The sequence below is a fragment of the Protopterus annectens genome, chromosome 5.part1 (genome assembly GCF_019279795.1).
Source record: "Protopterus annectens isolate FY-2018-M chromosome 5.part1, PAN1.0, whole genome shotgun sequence".
NCBI lineage: Eukaryota > Metazoa > Chordata > Ceratodontiformes > Protopteridae > Protopterus > Protopterus annectens.
In genome coordinates, this window is record NC_056736.1 from 627636703 (window position 1) to 627655618 (window position 18916).

General features: G+C 40.9%; 1 protein-coding gene across 1 annotated transcript in view; it reads right to left on the minus strand.

Annotated features, from left to right (window-relative positions):
• MEDAG (mesenteric estrogen dependent adipogenesis) overlaps positions 1-18916 on the minus strand; it is a 557632-nt gene that overhangs the window by 360609 nt on the left and 178107 nt on the right. The window contains exon 2 of the mRNA XM_044073243.1: positions 2534-2646. Coding sequence (XP_043929178.1) covers positions 2534-2646 — 113 coding nt within the window. The remainder of the gene's footprint in view (positions 1-2533; positions 2647-18916) is intronic.

An 18916-nucleotide genomic window follows, 5' to 3' on the forward strand; every position in this document is an offset into this window, starting at 1 on the left:
AAGCTGACAGTCAAATACGATCCATATTCTTATGACTGTGTTACTGAAGAACATGACAGGATGGTACCACTTGGTGAAGAGTTCACCAAGGCCTTTCACTTATCTCTGCACATTCATCTGCTACAAAAAACAGAGGGCCTGATGGTAGGATACAGGCTGAAGAATTAGACTGCTGCATGGCTGAATGACAAAACACAACAGACAACGTCAGGAAAGTGTAACGTGACGAGTACAATACTGCATGAATCTTCAGCACATTTGTTTCAGAAATATGTGAGGGAACATGAGCAATCTCCCCCTCCTTGTTGATAAGAAGGTAAAAGCAGCAGTAAATAATGGGGGAGTGAAGAGTCTAAGGAAGGATTTCAAAAGGGTAATCATGTCAATAGAAAGAAGAAAGTTGAAGTTCGGTACAGTGAAATGTAAGGTATTGCTCCTGAGACAGCAATCCTGGAGTTAAGTATTGGCTAGGGGAAATGGAACATATGGCAATATAGTACGAAAAAGATCTGGTGATGTTGGAATGTATCCTCAGGGAGTTAGACTCTAGAAGCAAACAAATAATGATCCCCCTCTGCCTGGACTTGGAGAGGCCACACCATTATATGCAGGTCTGAAGACACATAAGGAAAAGAAATATGCTGCTGGAAGAAGTCCAAAGTAAAGCCACCGGAAGGGTGTGTGGAATGAGCTGGAAAGCATATAACCAGTGATTAGAGGAGCTAAAGCTCATCTTGCTAAAAATCAGAACAGACAAGGGGACACAAGATGGATACACAAGTTTACATTACAGAGATGTGAATGTGCTGTCCCGAACAGAAAAGACAAGAGGTGAAGTAGGGAGCACAAGAAGCAGGTTGTACGGACCACCTAATTGAGAATACATGACAGTCCTCCTTCATGAATAGGGCTGTAGACACATGGAAAGGGCTGACACAATAGATGGTAAAGGGGGAATGGATGGGGTATTCCGGAGGACATGGGATCTGTAGACAAGTAATGAGGTTGCTGATGGGGATTTACACACAAATGGGAAACTAGACAGACTTGTCTCATTCTGCTGTCAATCAAATGCAAGTAATATCTTTTATTATATACGCCCAAAGAAAAAGTAAAAATCATTTTCTTGCAAGACTTTAAAGAGATAATTGAAAATAAAGTTATTGGGAAATGTCTGGCAATTAGTTTACAGCTTTTAAAAACAGATATATAGTTTAATAAATGGGTGTCACAACTAAAATGCTACCATTACATGAAGTTACTATTATAAAAGTATTACCAATAGCATCACTTTGCAGTTTTTAAATACCTTTATTGAATTATCACCTGTGACATAGGCAAATTTACATTTATACAAAAGTAATTAAACTGTATTAACAAATTAACATTAACAAACATTATACTTCACATATACTACTATACATCACACAACCTAAGCAACATTACATAAATTATTCAATTCCTGCCCCCCTTTTTAAACAAGAAACATCTTTATTAAACCATCACTTACAACATAGGCAATCATACATTTATATAAAGGAAAACAAACCATACAACACAATCCTAGTTGTAAACATTTTGTATCACAAACTTTATAAACCGGTATTGTCCTTCAATTCCCTCAATTATGTTTTTATTACTAAAATGAAATATGAGGATTAAAGGAACAGTCACTATCTCCTTTACAAAGCAGCAATCACAGTCCTTACATTTTCATATCACTGTACTGTGGTCAAGCTTAAATACAGTCTTTACACAGAACCACTGTACGTGCTCACACAAATGCTTATTACAAATCAACTGTCTGTAAAGGAACAACAAAACAGCCTCTCTGCAGTTCACTTAACTATGTATCACATACATTTTAAAATGTAAAATGTAATGCAGTCTGCTTCCCTGTACTAGTTTCATAAAGAAGTCCATTGCATCACCACCGTCTCATTAAAGAACTATATCCTCCAGTCCCCTCCAAATCAACAATCCTCCAGGTTGTAACTGTCTTAGTTCCGAATCATAAAATACAGGATTAGGATTTTGCACCATTTATGCCTGCTTGCCTTTACACTGAGCTGTTTAACCACAGCTATTTACTGTCATGTGACTATATCTAAACACCAATATCTCTAAATGAGATGATGGCCAAATGCAGAAACTTAACCATGAGGTATGGTTCAGAGGGTGAATGTGAAGTGAAAATATGAGGTTTAAAGCAAATGAATTCAATTAACTAACAGAATGAAGTTTTTGGAAATGGGAGGGATGAAGAAACAGAAATCATGAAGCAGAATTAAACAAGCTGAACGATAACAGGCTTACAGTCTTGAAAGAGGAGCAGTATAAGGGGGACAGTAAGGAGATGGAGGAGAGCAGGGGTCATGACAGGAAAGAGAAAACAAAAGTGTTAAGCGTGTCCTATGCAAGTCAAAACAAAAGGATTTGTTGTAACTGGTAAGCACAGTTACCAAGGCAGACATCTGACTCAGCACCGCTGAAGATGACACTAACACATGGTGCAAGAACATGTACATCTTACCTACAGGGGATTCGGTATTATTCTTTATGACACTGGTGAAGAGCACCAACGGTTTGCTCAACAGATTTTCTCTGTAGTCTCTGTATTCTTCATGGGATTTCAGCACAGTTTTCCTGCAAGTCAAAAATGTTTCTTTTTATTTAACACCATTCAAAAACAGAACGCATGCATTGCAGTATTTAAAATATACATTAAAAGCTGTAGTTAAACTGGTTAGATATTGGTGGCTTTGTTAAGTTTCATTTGTTTACTGAATAAGTGAGCTGGTCCAAGGACCCTTTTCAGTCTCAGCGTGGATTACAAGACAAAGCCAATACACCAAATATATGTGCCAGAAAATAAAGTACACAATTTAAGTACATTTAAAGAACACAAGTATACTAGTCAAAGTATCAATATCATAACAAAATTCAGCTACTCTAGGAATGTGAAAACAAATGCAGTGTTTATATTTTCTACAATCTTAAGAGTCATATGAGAGGCAGAGTTGATATTCATAAGGAGTAAGACACTGTCTGGTTCGATTCTCAGCTAGAGCGTCTTCTGCGTGGAGACATGCTTGAATGGGCGTACCTTCGTTGAACGTTGTGCGTCAGGCCTGGCAAGCCGGTACGTAAAAATCAACTGCCAATCATTAGCGGACAGGAGTTCCGCTGTGGCGACCCCTAACCGTGAAAAGCCGAAAGACACAAACAAAACAAAGGTTAGAGTTGTCACTGTATTATTTTTTCCAGGATCTATAGAACAAGTACATTTATGGATTTAGGATATTCTGTAAGTTGCTTTGTGCACTTATTTCCAAGATTTATTTTCCCGATTTCCAGTGGGATATCATTCCATTTTAAAGAAGGCATTTTTCAGTAGATGCTTAAGTATATATGATGGTCTACAAAGTAATGTGCTTTCACAAATACATATAAATAAGTGGTCTGCCTTGTCTAAAGCAAAATTAAGTCTGGTAATTAGCACTATTTTATTTTATTTATTTTTTATTTTACATTTGTTGACCGGGCTGGTCTAACTGGATTCATGTCCTTTTTCAGTAGAGGCCCGGGGAGAAAAGCTCCAACATAGTGAGAAGACAAACAGTATATAAACATACAGAGAAAAAAATTAACATTAACATATGCATAAACAAGTACAGAAGTCAAATTCATGTAACTAAGTAATCATTCATATGAGAAGGAGGTTGATTGAAGTATAGAAGCCTTGGTGAGGAGGAGCAAGGTCTATAAGGGGGTGACGAGACTAGGGTTGCGGTTGATTGGTTGGGTTTAGTCTGGTTTTGAACAAGGACATAACCAGTGTGATTTTAGGAATTCTTTGAGATTGTTTTTGAATTGGTTAAGTGAAGTTACTTGTCTTAAGTGATTTGGAAGGGAATTCCAGGGTTTCCCTATGGAGTTGGCATAGAGGGCATCGCCCCCCGAATTCTTGGATTTAATGGTTTGTATTTGAATGCTATTTGCTGATCGGAGGCAGTTAAGGTTAGAGTAGGGAGTTAGTATTTTGCTCAGGGCAGGGGCTCTATCAGGTTGGTTGATTATTTTGAATGCTTCCGTGAGTTGGGTGAATTTGAGAAGATTAGGCAGTTCCAACCAGCCAGGTTTCTTTAGGTTAAGGCAGTGGTGGGTACAGTAAGGTGTACCTGTGATAAATCTGGCTATGTGATTGTAGGCAACGGAGAGCAGGTTTAGTTCACGCTTATTGAGGAAAGATAGGATAGGGGAAGCATACAGGAGGGTAGAGAGGAGATGAGTGCGGGCAATGGTTAGCTTGGCATGAGGGGTGAGAAAATTCTTAATACGATACATGGAACCAAGTTTTTTGTTCACTGTCTTAATGGAATTGGTGATGTGTATATCAAATTTCAACTTGTGATCAATAGTTACTCCAAGTAGTTTGGTGTTGGAGACAGGCTCTATAATGGTCCCGTTGGCGGATTTGACATGGAATGAGATATTATTAGGAGTTAGAAGTTCGTTTCCTAGGGGAGTGGTAGCTGAGGGGAAGAAGAGCAGTAATTTGGTTTTAGCTGGATTAAGTAATAGTTTCAATTCAGAGAACCATTTTTCAACTTTTGCAAAACAGTGCTGGGTTTTGACTTGGAGTTGTGGGAGAGAGATGTCAGTGCAGATAAGGGTAGAATCATCTGCGTATTGAATGCAGGTGGTTTTAGGTATGACTAGGTGAAGATTGTTAATGAAGATTGAGAAGAGGAGGGGACCAAGTATAGAGCCTTGAGGGACGCCAATGGTGTTGGGGAGCAGGCCTGATAGCCTGTTTTGCCATAAGACAGCTTGTTGCCTACCAGAGAGGTAAGCATTAAACCAACTAAGGGCCAGGTTATCGAGATGTAAGCCATCCAGGGTTTGGAGCAGAAGCTGGTGGTTGACCATATCGAAGGCTTTTGATAGGTCCAGGAAAAGAGCAGCGGATATGAGTTTGTTGTTACGGTTGTTGTTTATTGAATCAGTAAAGGAGAGGAGGGCCGTAGTAGTACTATGATAGGGGCGGAATCCGTGTTGGGAGTTAGACAACAGACTGTTGAGGGTTAGGTATTTTAGAAGCTGTTTGTGTACACACCGCTCCATGATTTTAGCTAATGGAGACAGGATTGCTATCGGCCTGTAGTTGGAAGTTTCCATGGAGGCACCTCCTTTGTGGAGAGGGATGATGTATGAGATTTTCCAAAGAGATGGGATGGTGGCTTCTTTTATGGTTCTGTTAATCAGGATTGATATGGGATAGGCGATAGCGTCTGATGCTATCTGTAAGTATTCCGCAGGGAGGTGATCTGCCGCTAGGGTGGTCGGTCTTAGTTTTTTTAAAAGGGAGCGGATGTAGTGGGTAGGTACTGGTTCTAATTTAAAGGAAAGTGGGGCTGAGTTATTGACAGGATTGGGTGGTGAGGAAGTAGTAGTTAGCTGGGTGGCTAGAGACTGAATGGTCTCTGTGAAAAAGGAGTTGAATGCGTTGGCAATATCTACAGGATCATTCCCTATAAGCTTCTCAGGGGTGGGGGTGCTAGATTTACCAGGATGAAGGAGGTTATTGAATCCCGCCCAGAACTTCTTTGGGTTATTCTGGTGTTTGTCCTGGAGGTGGCAGAAATACTGTTTTTTGTCTAGAGTTATAGCTGTTTTAGTAGAGTTTCTGAGCTGTTGGAATTTAATGCGGTCTAGGGGAGTTTTGGTGGCTCTCCATTTGTTCCAAGCCTGGTCACGGAGTTTGATTTTAGTTTTAGTTTCTCTGGTAAGCCAAGGTGCTATACGTTCTTTGGATCTAATTTGCCGATTGGGGGCATGGCAGTTAAGTATATTAAGGAAAGTGTTATTAAAGTGAGTAACACTGTCTTGTAAGGGTAGGGTTTTTAGGATGGACCAGTTACAGGACTTGAGTTCTGCAAGGAATAGTAGTGGATTAAAGTTCTTCTTATTTCTTACTAATCTGTATGAAGGGGGGTTAGTTGATGAGGTTTTATGTTTAATTATATAGGTGATTAGGTGGTCGCTAAGATAGTTGGGAAGAGTTCCCGAGCTATAATTGAGTGGATCCTTGTTAGTTAGAATCCAGTCAATGGTGCTTTCTTTTTGGTGAGCGTTGTCAATTCTGGTTGGAGATAAGATATTTTGGGAGAAACCGTGTAAGTTAATTGGAAGGGGGTTAATACTAGCGGTGCAGTGAGACCAGTCAATATTGAAATCCCCGAGTATAATGGTTTCTTGAGGGTAGTTAGAGGTTAGCCAGCTAAGAGTTTGTTCTAAGTTTTCTATGTTCTTCCCTGGAGGGATATAAATTACTATAAGATTAATGGATTTTTGGGTGTTTAGGCAAACTTTTAGAGCAATGAGTTCAACGTTAAAAACTTTGGGAGGTTGTAATGAATTCCTGATGACATTCATTGTATTCTTATACATAACTGCTATTCCACCCCCCCTTTTATTTCTCCTGTCTATCCTGTGGATATTATACCCGGGTGGGATTATCTCTTCGTCCTTAGTGGAGGGTTTTAGCCATGTTTCCGATAAGCACATAATGTCGGGAGAGTGGGTGGCTAGGAGAGCATGTAGGTTGTGAATTTTGTTATTTAAGCTTCTTAAGTTAAGATGGAATATGAGCAGGGAGCCAGTAGAGGAGGAGGTGAGTTTGGAGGTGTTTGAGTCTGGGGTTGTGGTGGGGCCTGGGTTGGGGTGGATATCACCATAAGTGGTGATAGATTTTTTCAGGTGGTCTAGGAGTCTTTGAAGTTTACATAGCAGTTTGGAATGGGATTTATTGTTAACTATCTTAGGGTGGTAGAGGGTGAGATGTATCGGTTTAGGGCTTAGTTTTTTATCAGGGTATAGAGAAGTTGGGATAGCTTGAGATGATAGGTTTGGATGGCTGGAAGTGTATCCCTTAGGGAAGGGAATATCCAACAGAGTTTGGTTTTCGTATCTAGTTAGGTAGTAGGGAATAAGTAGGCCTATTGCTATGAAAGGGGTTAAGGTCAGTGTGAATTTGCCCATGTTTTTCTGAGGGAGAGGAGGTGGGGTGGTAGGGCTGGAAGATTTTACTTAGTGAAAGAGGAGGCCTGAGTGTATGGGAGTGGTATTAGCAAATTGAGGGGCGGTTGTGATAGGTGGAGGGGTGGTGGGAGGGGCTATTTGGTCTTATAAATGTAGAGGTAGTGGGGGCGGGTGAGATATGGGGGCAGGGTGGGGAGCGGAGCGAGCCCGAGCGAAGCGGAGCGGGGACTACACCGCCAGGAGTCCGCCAGGTCTTAAAGGCAGCTGATTGTGAGTACAATTGGTCTAATATCCCAGTGGTTACTTTACTAGGAATAGAGGTTCCTTTGCTTGTAGTGTGTAGTTTTCGTTGATTTTCACCACTAAAATTAAGGTTATGAGCTGTTAATGATCTGCTTCCTATAGTCAAGGGTTTGAGTCCCTCTCCATCCTTTTGCTTGCTGTTCAACTCTGAATAAGTCGCTTAACCAGCTAGATCTATGGGGCAATTGAGAATCTGGACTAGACTCATCAATGGATTTCCATCACCACATGCCTTGTAACTGCCCATGAACCTTTTATCTGGAAATTACTGCACAGAATTAAGGCTTAAAGTGTTGTTTGATGTATTCCAGGGTTTGATTTCTTCAGCCTCCATCTGCCTACCATGAGACTGAGCAAATCACTTAGACAGAGCTCTGGGGCAACTGGAAACTTGGGTTTGGCTCCGCAATGGTTTCCTACACCACATAACCAGTAACTATCTATGAATCTTAATGGGGAACATTGACCTTCAGTTTATAGATTAAGAAGAAAGGTAGTACTTGTACCAATAGGCACCCATCTGGCTTTCTTGACTGTAGTGCTGCAGTATTGTCTGTTGTAAAACAGGTAAAAGAATTAAAGAACTTGTTTTCAGCTTAATGCAGCCTAATCAGAGAGCAGCTGCCACGGTCAAATCGACTTTACATCTAAATAGTCTACCTGATGGCCCATAATCCCTACTATTCAGTACTTGACTGGCATTTATTGACGTGCTCTCTGAATAAAAGAACAGTTGCCCTGAATGAAGGAAAGTACAGCTGCATCGGAACTTACCATAACATTAGATGTCCTACTGATCACTGCTACAGTATTCAATACTTTTGGGTTGTCTTGCCAAGGTAACCAGTATACAAAGCCAAAATCCTTCTAAACTCTTGTACATCCAACATATGACCTCAGCTTGTGGACAAAGGTGTACAAAAGCAGACACAAGAATTGTGAAAGGTGCATGGATGAGAGACAGGGGAGCTGTCTATCAAATCCATGAAGACAAATCTGACACAGGATATCCCTGATCTTGAAAAAAAATCTGCTCATTGGTGTCTTGTAAAGCTGTGCACAGAACAGCAGGCGGCTACTTTTAGAATAAATCTAGATTCAATACTATTAAAGAAGGCACCAGAGAAAGAAATCGGTCTGGTAGAATGAGCCTTCACAGGTGAAAATAAGGACTTGCCATGGAAGGAAAAACAAAAGGAAATGGATTTAGAAATCTAATTGGAGGTGGTCTGTTTGGAGAAAGGGTTATGCAACTTGAAGAAGACAAAGAGCTAGTCTCTTTCCCTGCAATCTTTTGATTTATCAGGACAGAATCCAAGTTATATGTGCACATCTTGGGAGTGGAAGAGCCTCTCACACCTATTCTGTGGCTCTGGGAATAAACTAGACAAATGTACTGCCTGGTTAAGTGAGAAACTACTTATCTCTGGTGACATACACCCAAACCCAGGTCCACTCAAAACCAAATGGATATCAGACCTATTAATTCTTAATATCAACACAAGAAGTACTGCTAACACGATACCTGATCTGCATGCATTTATAACCCATTATGCTCCTGACATACTGACTATCGCAAAGACATGGCTAAAACCTAGCATCCAAATTGAAGAATTCCTCCCCCCAGGCTATAATATCCTAAGACTGGATAAAGTAGGTAGAAAAGGAGGTGGGGTATCCATTCTCTTTAAAAATACACAACCTCCAACCCCTTAAAACCCCTCTACCTAAATTTAATAATGACGAAACCCTTACTTCAGTCCTATGCTTTAATAAAACAAAAAAAAAAATTCAACATTCTCTGCTGTTACATACCTCCAGGAAATAACTCTCCTATAACAGAGGAAATCTTACAGTGGACAAGAGATGATTTACCACAAGAAACTATCCTATTAGGTGACTTAAATACTGACTGGTTTGCCTAGAACTCCAATAACCCCACTAACCACATTAACCTCTATGGGCTCTCTCAACTCATTCAAGAACCCACTAGAACAGATTACAAAAAAAATCACAAAAACAATCCATTCTGGATTGGGTATTGGTCAATTGCCCCAAACAAAACTACCAGACAGGCTGCCTACCAGATGTTCTCAGTGACCATCTCCCCACATTCCTACTACGCAAAGGCACCAATCTACCCGAGCCCATAGTTTAATGACTAATACGAGATGACCGACACCTAAATCCTTATGATCTTAATAATGTATTAAGGCATTGTAACCGGGAACTACTACAAACCCTTGGATTAGAACAGGCAGTTAACTACTTTAATACTACTTTTACCAATATCCTTAACAGGCTCGCCCCTGCTAGGAAAATTAGAGTAAAAAACAACTATGCACCATGGCTAAGTAGCGACACTAGAGCCCTATTAAAATCCAGAGATAAAGCCTGAAAAACCTGGAAGAAGGAAAACACCACCTGTTCCAAACAAAACTATCAACAGCTTAGAAACGAGGCCAAGGAACAAACCAAACTTGATAAAAATAAGTACTTCCTAGGTGCCCAAAGCAAATATTCAAAAAAAAAAACCCCCAAAATTTTGGCAGTCAGTCAACCTTACTAAAACCAGGCAAAACTACTACTCCACCAATAACACTATGGACATAGCCACTCAATTTAACCACCATTTCACACAATCTATTCTAGCATTATCCAGCCAACTATCCAAAAATAGCCCCTCATACATCCCAGACAATGAACTAGAAATCATTCCCCCCTTTACTCTATCACCAGTCCCCACCTCTGCAATTAAAAAACTCCTTCTAAAACTGAAACCCACCACCCTTGCAGTTAATAACTTACCTGCTAGCTTCCTAAAAATGGCCGCTAAATCTATATCTTATCTTGTTTCCATCCTCATTAACCACTCCATACAGGAATCCCATATCCCACAACTCTGGAAAGTTTCATATATTATTCGTCTTCATAAAAGCTGTAACTCTTATGACTTCTCAAATTACCGACCCATCGCCATTCTATCCCCCCTGTCTAAACTACTAGAGAACTGCATACACTTTCAAATCATGACATTTCTGAACACACAAACTCCTTTCCATCGCACAACATGGCTTCCGCCCAAATCACAGCACAACCACTGCTCCTCTCTCTTTCAATAATCTAATTAATCAGCACAGGAACAACAATAAATTTACATCTGCCATTTTCTTGGATCTATCCAAAGCATTTGACATGGTCTCACACACACCATTCAACTAGATTCCCTAGCCTCGTTATCCTTTGCCCTATCTACTATAGCCTCGTTCAGAAGCTACCTATCTGACAGGCAACAATCTGTCCAATGGCAAGGTGCACTACCCCCCCTCAACTTGCAACCATACTGGGCCCACGTCTCTTTTTTATCGTCACCAATAATCTACATAGCTTAACCCAACATGCCACACTGATTCAATATGCAGATGATTCAACTTTGATCTGCACAGCCCCATCTCCTTCCATTCTACAACTCATCCAAGAAACCTTAACTCAGTAGAAAAATGGATCTCTGATATCCAACTCATCCTAAACCCCCAACAAGACCAAATTACTACTATTTACTCCCAACAAATCAAAGATTACTCCCCTTTCCTTTACCATCACCTCTAAAAATGGCACTACTATTTCCCCTTCTATCCATACCAAACTCCTCAGCATTGAAATTGACAATAACCTTCCACTATGATGTCCACATCTCCCAAACCATCAAAAAGGTTCACAAAAATGGGTACACTATATAGGCACAAAAACTTCCTCTCAGATCAAGTAAGAATGACCCTAACCCAGACTCACCTGCTGTCCACACTAATGTATGCAGCACCAATTTTCACCCACATCAGAAAAATTGACAAACTAGAGTCATGTTACAATAAGATCGCCAAGTTTGCTAAAAACTCCACCGTCAGAACACATCACTGTCTGGCTCTAAAGGACCTACAATGGCTAGAACTACCACAACTACTTAAATTATCACCAGCAAGTCATTGCCTACAACGTTCTTAAATAACCTGATAAAATCCCATCACTAACTCAGCTACTTACTCACTACACAGCAAATCGCCCTCTCCGCTCCAGTGACAAATCGCTCCTCTGTATCACTAAGACAAACAATACTGCAGAAAAATCACTACACTCCCATACTGTGGCTAGAAACTGGAATTGCCTTCCCCCTCCACTGACCTCTACTTCCACCACTTCACACTTCAAAAACTCCCTCAACTCACATCTGATGAATACCTGGCTATGCCCATGTATTATTTAAATTTAAGGTTTTCCTCCCCCTCCCCCTTATACCCATGAACAACTACCAAGTTACTCGCTGTAATGCTCTACAGTACTAAAATAACTGATATTCTTCCAGACTGAAAGCACCTCCTAATCCTTGCTGTTAAAACTTCTCTAATTGCTGAAAAGTGTCTTGACTGTCTTTATATTTATATGAACAGGGCTGCTGTTAGCATTTTGTGGGCCCCCAGCAAATGTCAAGTTGGGGAGCCCCTAGGTAATTCTACACTAAGTATCACTCTGTCACTGCCACCTCTCTTAAACAACCTTTTAGTTCATGCTGCAAACATTTAGAAGTAGTACGTTCAGACTGACCTGTAGCTACTATGCTCCTACATTACACCAGGCCTATGTACCACAATGTGTTGGCCCATCTCCCAAAGGGACATTCACAGTTACGGGTACTTAGTTGCAGCAATTAATCATTACAACTCCTGACAGGGCTGGACTTGGGTAAAATGGCCCCTAGGCACTGCCTACTGTTTCAGCCCTCCACACACACATACATACATACACATCCTCCAGTGCTCCCCATAACATGCATATTCCTTTTTTCTTCCTTTTCTCACATTTTGCCTTACTCTTCAGATTTTTCAAGAAGCCATAACTTTCTATATTTTCTGATAAAAATTTAAAATGTTTTTATTTCTCTTCACACAACCTTTTCATCCAGTGATAGCGTGAACAGAAATTATGATTAAGGATAGAAATTAATTTTGTTGTTCAGCCTTTGTTTTTCTTGCATCCTTTCATCACAGCTTCCCTAATCAAGACAGTACAGTAATAACAATTTAGGAAATAACTTATTTAAGCCAGTGCTCTCAGAAGCCATAGGGGTGATAGATTTAGAGCATTTCCCAAACTTTTAATTGAATTGTGGATTAAACAAAAATCATTAATAAGAAGAGATTTTCGTCTTTTTTTTTCTTTTAAGGAATACATAAATTTTGCCCAAGGCTTAATGTTCAAAGCCGACAAAATAGTAGCTGACAATAAACTAACAAGACAAATGTTTTGAATACACACAGAACCTGTATGGAAGTACTGCATGCCTCCCTAAACCTCCAAAAAACAAAGATGGTCAGCGGCTATGCATCCCTCTGGTGTTAGACTGGGATGAAAGCAGAAGTTGAAATTGTCATGTATTTCAGGTGACTGCTGGCATATGTATACCTAGTATGCCTCCTCACACTTCGCCCCGACCCCCAAAAGCAGCAATCTGTATAAATGCTTGATGTGTGATTTTGAGGAAAGTGAAAAAAATAGTGATTACAGCAACAAATTCTACTCTGTTGCTCCTAGATGGCTCACTGCCTCTACACAAGCTATAGCAACCTTCTTTGTACACCTCTGAGGTCTGTGAAAAAAGTAAAAGAAACAATTTCCACACTGTCCCCAGCCCAAGCACAAACTATAATGATTTTCTGTGTACACCTCTAAGGTTTGATTGAGATGAAAATTAAAGAAACAATACTCACACAATTCCCAGCCTCCCCCCAAGTATGTAACTTACAACAACTTTCTCTACACACACACACACACACACACACACACACACACACACACACACACACACCTTAGCAGGGCTGGTTTTAGAATGGGTGTGTTTGATACAGGCTATTATCATCTTTATCCCAACAGGGTCATATCACAACGCTGTTCAGGATAAAGACTATAATCAGAAAATAAATACAATTTTTTTTCTCCTCATTTCTTCCCAACCAACAAAAGCTTCTGTGGGGCCCCCACAGTGTCAAGGATGATTAAGGGGACCCCCTATATCCATTTATACAGTCTGGGGAGTGGGAGCCACCAGACTCCTAGAAGGCCTAGATGTCTAAATGTTATGTGATATATTTTGTGCCTTCCTTTTGAAATATAATTACTTTGTTAGCTGTGTTTTTTCTGATACCCAGAAAAATGATGATTGTGTCCCGACATTATTTGGCGTTTGATAAATAAAACCTATGATATTTTTTGCACACAAACACATAAGCTATAGCAATACTAGCTTCTACTTATTTCAGCAAATAGCAACACATTGTGCAACACTGGTACTGCTACACCAGATTAGTGAATGCTGTTTAGTAGTCAACAAACAGCAGTAGGGTAAGTCACTTTTATTTACCTCATTGAGGTCACTGTCCCTGATTTCACAGACCTTCCCTGACTTTTCTTCATAATTTTGCTGTACCCATCATACAGAGTTTGATTTGCTGGTAAATCATTTAGGATTATAGACAGTTGCTAAATGATGCGAAAGGTGTTATTCTTTTAACTTTTAAGAGAGTTAGAGTAGTATTTAAAATGTGTTCCTGATTTTGCAGCTTTATTCAGCTATTATTTTTGGCATTGTGCAGAATTCAACAAAGAAGTTGAAAGTCATAGTATCTGGTGTTCTACAAATATTTACAAAACTCCCTTGAAAGAGAAAACCATTCACAATGATCAAGAGCATTAGCTCTTCTTAAAATCCAGTGTAAACACTGAGATTGGTCACTCTGGGCTACTGTTCTTACCTTGCTCATGTTCATTATTAGCTTTATCCTAAAAGGGTCATATCACAATCCTGTTCAGGTTAAAGGGCATAGTTAGGAAATTAATACAACTATTTTCTCCTCATTTTCCCCCAGCCAACAGCAGATTTTGTGTGCCCCCCCATATAGTCAAGGATGATTAAGTGGGATCCCTGCAGTCACGGGTATTGCAGGTACCAAAAGCTGGCTATGTTGTTAATTTTAGTGGAGAGAATGTCTACTGGCAAGTTTTAAATAAGCCAGAGACAACATGTCAGTGGTAAAACATTTAATGGAATTGTGATGCATGTTACTTGAAAAACCCTGTTAATATATCCATGATATTTTTTTAATTTTAAAGGAGATACAATATTATTATCAACCTTTTTTTATTAAATATACAAATTTGCTGTACTAGATTTTGTTGGTTTGACAGACATATTATAAAATATCAATATAAGACAATGTGCTGTGGTTGGGGCCCCCCAGGAACAGGGGGCCCCCAGCGACTGCAGGGTTCGCTGGTGCCTAAAGCCAGCTATATATATGAATATCTGTTTGTCTGTTGCATAACGTAACTTCTCTGTTTTATTATTAACTATTGTTAACCATTGTGGAGCATTTCTCCCTGGGCCTCCGCTAAAAATGGACCTAGTCCAGATGGAATTTCCCTGTTAAGAAATGTAAAATAAAAATAAATACCTTGGGCATGAAAGAAGGAAAGATCAGCTCACAGTAAACCCTATCCTTATGAAAGATAAAGGAGGGAGGAAGAGAGGGATGGCTATAAGAACTTGAAGCTTAAAAACCCTTCTGAAACATGCAAGACCAACCAGTAAACATGTCTTCCACATACAAAATCTTAGAGAGGTAGAGGCCACTGGTTCAAAGGGTGATAAAGTTTCTAAAACACAGCTGAGGTCCTAGGAGAGTGGAATAGCCCTCCTAGGAGCATCCATGTGAAAGACACCTTTAAAAAATTGTTTGACTTCAACTCTGGAAGGCGGGGGGGGGGGGGGGTTCAATGGCATGCAGGCAGTGATTGCGAACAGGTGTGCCTTAATGGAAGACTAGGTAAGTCCAGTCTTGAGTAGATCAGACAAGTAGGATAAAAGTGTATTGGACTCCCACCTGAAGTGGGTTTTTCTTAAGACACCAGACAGAGAAGGTTTTCCATTTGAAGATATAAGAAAGAGTTCATAGTAATAAGTTTCTACTCCTACTGGAGTACCTGAAGCATGTTCTCTGAAAGGGATTAAGACCATCATCCACAAGGTTTACAGCCCTGTAAGTTGGGATAAAGCAGAGAGCCCTTCTTCAATGTGAACAACCCCACTTTGTGGGGTAACTTATAGTAAGGGGAAAACATTGTTGCCTGGGACAAAACGGAGTCAAAAATCAAAATTTTTGGTTTGTCCCTTTGGATCTTCAGTAGAACCTTTGGGATCAGAGGAAGGGGAGAAAAGTCACATAGGTACTACATCCCAGCCAAAAGACATGCTATCCATTCTCCAGGCCTTGAGACAAGGCATCCTAGAGCAAAACAACTTCAGCAGTCTGTTCTGAGTGAACGCAAACAGAGCTATTTGAGGGACACATCATCTGTGGATCATGTCCATGATGACCTCTCTTAAAACATCCATTCATGAGGGTCTTCCATGGATTTGCTTACAGAAACTGCGAGAAAATTGTCTTTGAAAGAAATATAAAAACAGTCTGCAGGAACAGATTTGCATTCATACCTTGGTCACATGCAAGAGATAGTCTGCACAGCTGGTAGGATTTGGTCCCTGCCTGCTTGTAGATGTATAACATGACTGTGGTGTTATTTGTGAAAATCCCGAGATGCCCTGGATTCCAAAGGTGGTAAAATGCTTAAAATGCTTGGATTAGGGTTCCTTGACACTGATGTGTTCCCTAATCTGATTGGGGGACCATTGACTCTGATCTCTTTCAGACCCCATTCGTGAACCCCAAGCCATATCGGATGCTTTGTGTTCAGATCCTGGTTAGCAGTGGTTGGTTGGGCAAAAGGGAAGACCCAGATTGAGTTGAATTTGAAAAATCCACCACTGTAATTCCTTCTTCAGAAAGGGCATGAGAGGGATTTGGAAGTCCAGTGGGTGACAATATTGAGAAAGGGATTTCAGATACCACGGGATCTTTCCCATGTGTAATACAAGGGAGGGTACCATAGGAATGGTTGTTGCTATGCAACCCAAGGTTCTTGCAATTTCTCTTGCAAGGGTGGAATGTAGGGGGACAAGGGATTGGAAGAAGGTGGACAGTGACAGAACCCTCTCCTGAAGGAGGAAGACTGTCATCAGGCAAGTATTCAGTCTGCAAACCCAGAAGACCAGGTCCTGGAAGGGATTCAGAAAAAACATCTTGAAGTTGAGGGTGAACCCCAATCTTTCCAGTAGTGAGATGGTGAAACTATGTTGCAGTGGCAGAGTAATTTGGGAAGAGGCATGGATAATGATATCATCCAAGTATGGGAATATCTGTATTCCCTGAGTCCTGCAGAAGTCAAATGCTGGGGCTAGACACTTTGGCTTATCTACTGCCCCTGGGGTTTAAGGGCAAAGCAGAGAAACTGCGATGAAAAACAGAAAAATTGAGGAATTTCTGCAAGTGAACAGGGATATGCAGGCATGCATCCATTAAGTCTAGAGAAACCAGAAAGGACAGAAGAATGATAACAAGAAGAAGAGTTAACAGGGAAAGTATCTTGAAAGATGGTACCTCCAGAAAAGTGTTGAGATGCGAAGAATCCAAAATGGACTTAAATGTTCTATTTTCTGGGAATCAGGAAGAGTCTTGAATAAAAGCCTTTTCCTAGCTCCAGGAAGGGTACCAGCTCTATGAAACCCTGGGTGTAAAGTTTCTGTATGAGAAGTGGAAAGAGATGAACCTGATTGGGGGATTGTCTCAGAATCCCCTCATTGAAGTAGCTCCATCCAAGATATTTTGAAACTGTGATGACCCACCTCTGGACCAGTAATCAAAGAGCGTCAATCCTCACCACTGGCAACAGTGGGGGATGTACACTGGGAAGAGAACAGGTACACATACAGTATTTCCCAATGCAGCTCCCTGCAATTTCCCTTAAGAACATACAGAGACCACAGTCAGCCCGGGGCTGGTTTCTCCCTCTTTCTCCAGATCCCCAACAAGACTAGCCACTGGCACAGCTACAGAGATGAGATCTCAGCTGAGTGGTCAGGTGAAGACCTCCAGCACCCTCGCTATCCAACCAGTGCTTCATTTCCCTGCCCAAGTAGCTGACACACACACTCTTTGAGGTTTGATTTATGCACACACAAACACATACACACACACACACAGGAAAGGCTGGTGCAGGTTTACTAGCTATGCCCCCTTTTACCCAGACTATAAGGTAGTTATCCATCACTGCTGCCAGCCAACTCCTTATCAGCTACATTCAGGCTCTTAACAAAGGGTGTCCAATCTTACTATGTAATGTTACTATTAATACAAAAAAGAAGTTATGTCTTACCATAACGTTCCATCTGAGTTGTTGATCTTCTTCCATTCATTACTGATGGGTACGGTTCCGAACCCTCAGAACTGAGTCAGCCAAATACCAAGCTAGCGTACACCAAACTCTTGAGCCACGCTACTACCCACAATGCCCTTCATCTCATACCATAGATCGAGTTTGCAGAACATATAGTAGAAACATATATAAGAAAGAGAAACAAAGGCAGAGGCCATCTCTGCCCAAACACCCTAACACATCAAAACGACCCGAAGATCTGCCAGGAGCCTTTGGCAGGTGAAGATGGGAGGGTGTGATGAATGGAAGAAGATCAACAACTCAGATGGAACATTATGGTAAGACATAACTTCTTTATCTGAAGTTGTTAATCTTCTTCCATTCCTCACTGATGGGATCGAGTCCCTAGCTACTACAGAATCTGGGTGGCCCTCATGGAAGAGCATTCCAGAGAACCATAGAGCCAAAGGCAGCTCTTCCCCTGGAGATCAGATCCAATTTGTAATGCTTGATAAAGGTATGGGTTTAGCCAAGGTGGCAGCTGCACAAATATCATCCATGGAAGCCCTAGCATGAAAGATGACAGTAGTGGCCACAGCTCTAGTGGAATGAGGTTTAATGCGACCAGGAGCTGATTCCTCCTCCAGAGAATAAACAAAGAAGATGCAATCCCTAAGCCATTTAGACAAGGCAACTTTAGACACTGCCGATCCCTTTCTAGAGCCCGCAAAGGCAACAAAAAGCTGATCTGACTTTCGAAATGACTTTGTCCTGTCCAAATAAAAACGCAACTGTCTGTGGACATCCAAGGAATGGATACAGTATTCCCCTTTGTTGGCATAATTAGGGAAAAACACGGGCAACTCAATGGGCTGATTAATAGAAAATTCCGAAACCACCTTGGGTAAGAAAGTGGGATTGGTGCGAAGTAATACTCTGTCCTTATGGAAAATCAAATAAGGACTCAATGCATAATGCTTGCAGCTCTGATACACGTCTGGCTGAAGTAACCGCCACCAGAAACAAGGTCTTCCAGGACAGAATCTTCACATCACAGGTTGCAGCCGGCTCAAAGGGAGGTAGGGTCAAAGTTTGAAGCACCCTAGACAGATTCCATGATTCCACAGGTTGCCTAATGGGAGACCTAGAATGAAAAATCCCCTTCAAGAAGGTCTTACACAGACGAGCAGAAATAATAGGAATTCTGTCTGAACCATCATGGAAACTGGAAATGGCAGCTAGATGCACC